The 6,330-nt window shown below is 42.6% G+C and overlaps 1 protein-coding gene across 1 annotated transcript; it reads right to left on the reverse strand.

Annotated features, from left to right (window-relative positions):
- Positions 1–1,067: 1,067 nt before the first annotated feature.
- inab (internexin neuronal intermediate filament protein, alpha b) lies at positions 1,068–5,178 on the reverse strand. The gene is made up of 3 exons (XM_049719476.2): positions 4,101–5,178; positions 3,549–3,673; positions 1,068–3,421 (listed from the first exon to the last, which is right to left on the reverse strand). Exons 1-3 carry the CDS (start codon positions 5,148–5,150, stop codon positions 3,145–3,147), a joined length of 1,452 nt encoding a protein of 483 aa, XP_049575433.1. The 5' UTR covers positions 5,151–5,178; the 3' UTR covers positions 1,068–3,144.
- Between the last annotated feature and the right edge of the window lie 1,152 nt (positions 5,179–6,330).

A 6,330-nucleotide genomic window follows, 5' to 3' on the forward strand; every position in this document is an offset into this window, starting at 1 on the left:
AACCTATAAAATGTCTGAAAACACTGTTGTGCATAATAATTTCGAACAGTGCATTTTCACAAAAAAACGTGTTTTCCTCTTTTTTAAAAACTAAATGTTATCATTAAGAGATTGGGTTATAAACATTGAAATCATTATCTAACAGTGGAACATTTTTATAGACTATAAAAAAATATGAGTAAAACACAATTTGTATAATAATTTGGAACCGGATATATATTATCATAACGACAGGATGCAAATAATAATGTTAACAACACGCTTGAGGAATGATTTAACTGCGATGTATATTGATTGCAGTGGGATTACAGACCACCGCAGCTCTCCTTCAGTCTCAAATTAATCCCAGTTTGAATATCCTATATGAGCTCACATTTTATACAAGGTAGCAGCAATTATTCATGTCTTTTAATACTCTCATGTGTTTGCTGTAATTATGAGGAAGAGGTTGGGTGGCTGAGCTTTGGAAAGTACATTTTTATTTTAAAGCAAACCAGAGAGAGGTGTTTCACCGCAGCGCTTTTATGGTGGCATTCGAAAAGCTGTTACCACACCGTCTGCTGGGAGCATTGCAGAGGTATAAATCTTTGAAGGGCCGCACCCTGCATCACGCATGCTCTACAAGCACCAAGCTTGTCCCTTCTAATCATTGGCCAACAACAAAGAAGAACCGATCACAAAGAAGCTAAGTGATGCCTGAGGTTCGGGCTTCGTGTTTCCATTTGTCATGATCGAGGGGCTTGCTTCAAAGATGACTTCACATAGATCTGCGGCAGGTCACCTATCGTCTCTTTGATATGCATCTGGCACTTTGCCCCAATGTCTGGAAAAGAATTAATTCAAACGGAGATGCATGTCTGGTGTCGATAGATTTAAAGTGACACCAAGTTTTGCTGATATATTAAAGTACAAAAAGAAGATAAAGAAACTGTAGCACAAAACGGGATGGGTTGCAGCAGTATACACAACTGTAAATGTTTAGATATGCAAGTTTTGTATCTGAGCCCCCCCCCCCCCCATAAGTAATTTTGCAAAACACAAATAACAAAATCCTGTGCAGCCTCAAGTAATGTCAAATCTTTATTGACACAGTGTCTCACAGCAATACATAGCAAGTTGAAATACTAACAAGAGTAACATATCAGCAACATTCAATCCCTAAACTTTACTTGTCATGGTAGCGCTAAATAAATGCAAATGATCAAACACCCCACTGGACAAAATCTGCACCATGCACATGGTCAGATACGAAGCTGCTGGTGTTTTAAGGCATTTTATATCCTACGTTATTTATTCTATGGCAAAACATTGATCCTTGTGTTTGTAATGTCATGCCATGACCTGGTGCTGCACATGTGATATTTTTGGCAGTGTTGTAGTGGTGGGATATTTAGAAACCCATGACATTTTCTTTTCTTTGCCGTGTGGTTATAAAAGCTTTTGTTACTCTGGAATGCAGCAAACGTACATCTATCTATATGTGCTTGTGACATTTTTCTTCCAAAGTCCTTTTAGGATAGGCCACTGCATAGCGATACAAATACACACTCACTACAGTACTAACATATCGACTGTTCCCAAGCCATAAATATAACAAGCCAATCCAGAACATTCTGTGTGAGTGCAGCTTGTCAGGGCGCGGTCTGCCATGGCGACTAGCATAAGAATAACATTGCTGTGTTTAATTCAACTGGTAGTAAGCGAGCAAAAAAAGTGAGCAAAAAGTGGCTCACTCGAACAGGTTTCTACTGGTGGATTCATACTATAACAGACTTTTTATCCAGTCATGGCCAAAGTGTGAAAGAGAGAGGTCACATTTTAAACAATCTGGTGCTTTTCGGCTGTATGGTGGCTTTATTTGAATTGCCCTTGCAAAGTTTGGTCTTCAGGCTGTAATATAGTAAATTGTGGGTTCAAAACGGGCTTTATTCATCAATGTGAGAAATTGTGAGAAATGGAGCTACGCACGGTACGCTTATCGCTCAGGTGCATCGTACAGTTAGCATTTTGTGCTTAAGCGTAATTTATCAAACAATTTCAAACAAACAATTTCCTGTGCATTATTTTTGTTTGAATTTTCTTTTTCATCGCATTTTTTTAGATTTACAGGCTTTATGATTATATCCTACAAAGCTAACAAACACCATCTGCAGTGCAGTGATCGATGAATGCTTTGCATGATGAGGTTGTGCATGGTCAAAGGAGGGGGGGGGGGGGGGGGGGGGTGAGGGAGGCGGAGGAAAGGGGGGAGTCATAGGAGCCCCGCCCTTAAATCCAGCCACTGTGCTGAATGAGCAATGGAGCAGGATGACGGACAACTAGATACGCCATGCAAATTAAGCTCGTTTTACACACATTTCTTTTTTGCTGATTAAATATCACAACTATTATTATTATTATCACTATTATTCAAGAAGTAAGAAAGGGCAGTGTTCCTTTGAGGATGTCCACCCACCTTTGTGTTGCTCCCTTGCAGACACAATTGATGCACCAATATTGATTGGAAAATTTGTCTGAGGTGAAATTTGTATTGATTGAGTCAACTAGGCAATATTACAAGCTAGTTCTTTGGTCCAACCGTACATTGTTATTAACCTCGGAATGATTTTTTTTAGTTGTCTGTGCTTTCTTGCTAATCTGTTTAATCTTATGTAGGTGATGTGTTCAAAGCATTTGTCCTTTAAGTATGCAAAGTGGTTGCACACATTTTTGTCTCGTGATTGTGGTAGTGGTGTTTGACCAGTTATGATCTACTGTGTCCATCTGTATGATGCAAGTGTGAACAAGAAATTGAGTACTGTACCACGGTTCTAGCACGTGTTGCCTAAGAGCTTGTTCTTCTCGGTGAGTGAGTGACACAAACAAAAGAGAATTAATGAATAGAGTGACTGATATAGTGGAGTTATGGTATGATGCTTTCCTTTGTTGGATATGAGTGGTATTTAAGGGAAACTGAACGCATCATGAAATCAACCTCTGAATCCCAAATTGTACTTCTATCTGCAAAACACTTCAATACAAGAGGTTTACGAGAAGGCAAACTAGCATCTTAGGTCCCTGTGGCGTAAGTGGATTTGTATTAGTATGGAAAATTATCAAAAAGGGGGTGGAGTTTTAGTGGTCTAGCAGGCTTACACTAGACTTCTAGTTATTCTGTTTGGTGGAGGTATCACTGGCATCTTGCTGTTTCTCCACCTTTTTAGTGGTGACTACTGTTTCCTCATAAACCTCATGTGTGGCCTTGCTCCCAGCCTTGCTCTGCGGCTGGCTCTCATCCTTGCCTTCCCTCTTGGATCCCTTGCCAGAGCCGGTGTAGATGCGGGACTGGTAGTTGTAGCTCTGTCCACCGCCTGAAGTAATGGATGGGCTGGAATAGGAGATGCCTGTCCCTATGCGGGTCTCCTCGCCTTCCAGCAGCTTCCTGCAGATGACAATAATGAGAAGGGATTAAAAGGAAGGTTAACCATGGCTGCAAAAAATGGTGTGGAGTGGAGTGCTGCGTGTTTCTTTTTTTAAAATCCTAATGGACAGTATGTTAAGTGACCTACCTATATGCTGCTATCTCAATATCAAGAGCCATCTTGACATTCAGCAGATCTTGGTACTCCCTCAAGTGACGAGCCATCTCACTTTTAGTGGTCCTCAACTCATTCTCCAACTCTGCGATGCCATCCTGTGAAAAAGATAGATTAACAGGCTGCCTGTTAAATATTTAAATTCCTTCAGAGCTGAGAGACATCTGTAATTCTGAGGACATGTAATGCTGTAATAAGACAGCATACGTTGCACAACGTTGTAATTGCATTTACTGCAAAGCAAACCTTTTTGTATCAACTGGTCATCGAGCTCAAATCTCTGTTCATATACATTAAAATCCCAAAGCATATGAGCAAAATGAACTCGAGGATATGCACATTTTGCAAGCTGATGGCAGAACAAGGACGTGGGCGTTGTCACTCGCAGATGCTGAGCCGAGATGTCCCAAGAGAAATTCAGAACCACGGACAGAGCTCATAGCTCACATTAGCCCTTCAATACTCTACTTTAAACATGAACCCAAATAAATGTTACAAGATACAATGTGAAAAAGATTTTGTTACCTGGTAGTTTCCAATCTCCACGCTGTGTCTGTCCTCCATCTCCCTGAGCTGCTTTTCCAGGGACTCATTAGTGCCTCTCAGGCTCTCAATTTCAATGGTCTTGGACTGGAGTTGCCTCCTAAACTCGCTCATTTCCTCCCTGCTAGCGCGGATGGCATCGTTGCTGCGGGTGGCCTGCTCAGAGAGGTCGGCGAACTTGGTCTTGTACCACTCCTCGGCGGACTGCAGGTTCTTGGAGGCCATGGACTCATACTGACTTCGGATCTCCTTGAGGGCGGAGGTCAGGTCCGGCTTGGCGACCTCCATCTCCACAGACACCTGAGCGGCCTGGATCATGTCCGTGAGTTCGGCCACCTCCTCATCGTGCACCTTCCTCAGGAAGCTGATTTCATCCAGGAGAGATTCCACCTTCTTCTCCAGGTCTAAACGCACCATGGTGGCGTCCTCCACATCTTTCTTGAAAGCCTTGAGAGTGGCCTCCGCGTCCTCCCGGGCACGGAACTCTTCTTCATATTTCCCCCTGAGCTTCTGGAGGTCATCATCGATGCTATCTCTCTCGATGAGGAGCTGGGACTTCTCCCCGTTAAGATCATCCAGCTGGGAGCGCAGTTCGCGGATCTCCTGCTGGTACAGCTCGGCGAGGCGGGATGGTTCCGCCTGCCTCTGGCGCAGAGCCACCAGCTCAGTCTCCAGCACTTTATTATGTTGCTCCAAGTTGCGCACTTTCTCGATGAACATGGCAAAGCGGTCATTGAGACCCTGCATTTGCTCCTTTTCATTGGTGCGTACAATTTTGAACTCATTATTGAGGACGCTGCTCTGGGCCAGGTCGAAGGTATCCAGAGGCATGGACGAATAGGCGCGTCCGGACTTTCGGGTGTACGCGCCCGCGGATGAAACGTTGCTCCGGGGTGCGGAGGAGGCTCGGTAACCTGCCCGCGAGGAGGAGACGCTCATGGCTGTCCGAGATGGAGAGGACGCATAGCGGGGAGATTCCCCGAAGATCCTTCGGTAGGAGGAAGAGGAGTACACTTCAGGTCCGTAGTTCATCGTGGCTTGAATGGAGTCAGAAGAGTATATGGGCGCGTCTCCCTTTTATAGGCGGGGGGCAGCGCGATCGTTAATGAATATGCATTGTGAGCAACCTACCGCGGATTCGCCCCCGAATTGGTCAGAAATACAAAGTGAATTTTAATTCATAAAACACAAATTACATATTGGTATTTGTTGTGTTGATTTTAGAGCAACACTTTGATGACAAATTCACATGTTTTTTTGTGTTACTTGCGGTTTAAATGGTCATTTAGATATAAAACGTGATTTACTGTTATTTTTGTTATTCCAATGAATCAATTTTGCAATCTGGATGCAATTTCTATTCGTTTTTCAACTTGATAAAAATTGTTTTGTCATTCCCCATATACACTGCACTTCAGCAGTTAAAAATGTAACTTTGCTGCCCTCTGTTGGAAAGAAAAGGAGCTCGGTAATTTGAAGTTGGTGAGGCGCATCTATGAGGCCCCGAGGTGCAATAAATTATGCACTTCCAGAGCTGAACTCGTTTATTCTTTAGATGCTCTAAAACTGCAAAAAAAAAAAAAAAAAAAAAAAAAAATCAGCCGCAAAAATTCAACAGCAGAAAAGTCAAATGCAACATCCGGGCATTCATGGAGAAACAATCGATCCCGTCTCTGTTCATCCAACGTTCAACCAATCAGGTTTTGCTCGACTGGTCATGTGACACCGACGCGGTGTAGCAGCATTGCAATGCAATGCGATGGATGCAGAGTCCGACCGTCGTCAAAGATGTCAACAGTCTACCAATACACGCGATGGCGCTGTCGTGAATCTGTCTGCAGTTTGAATACAGTTATTACGTGACACAATGTACAATCGCCCGATTTATTCAACAGACTGATCTCTTATTGAGGTGGCGTTTGTTAAACAAGTGTGTATACTGATTTACGATAGAATTCCAGAGTATTATTTTACCAGTTGTAGAGATGAAAGTTCAAGAGAAACAACAACAATAATAATTTATTATTATTATTATTATTATTATTATTATTATTATTATTATTATTATTATTGTCATAGTCAAGAACGTCTATTTAGCCTGAATTTATGTTTTTTCCCATGGAGCGCTATTATGCCATTGTATGGTTATACAATAGGGCACAGGTGTCAAACTCAAGGCCCGGGGTCCAGATACGGCCCACCACATCATTTT

Source organism: Syngnathus scovelli, chromosome 5, assembly GCF_024217435.2.
Source record: "Syngnathus scovelli strain Florida chromosome 5, RoL_Ssco_1.2, whole genome shotgun sequence".
Taxonomy (NCBI): Eukaryota; Metazoa; Chordata; class Actinopteri; order Syngnathiformes; family Syngnathidae; genus Syngnathus; species Syngnathus scovelli.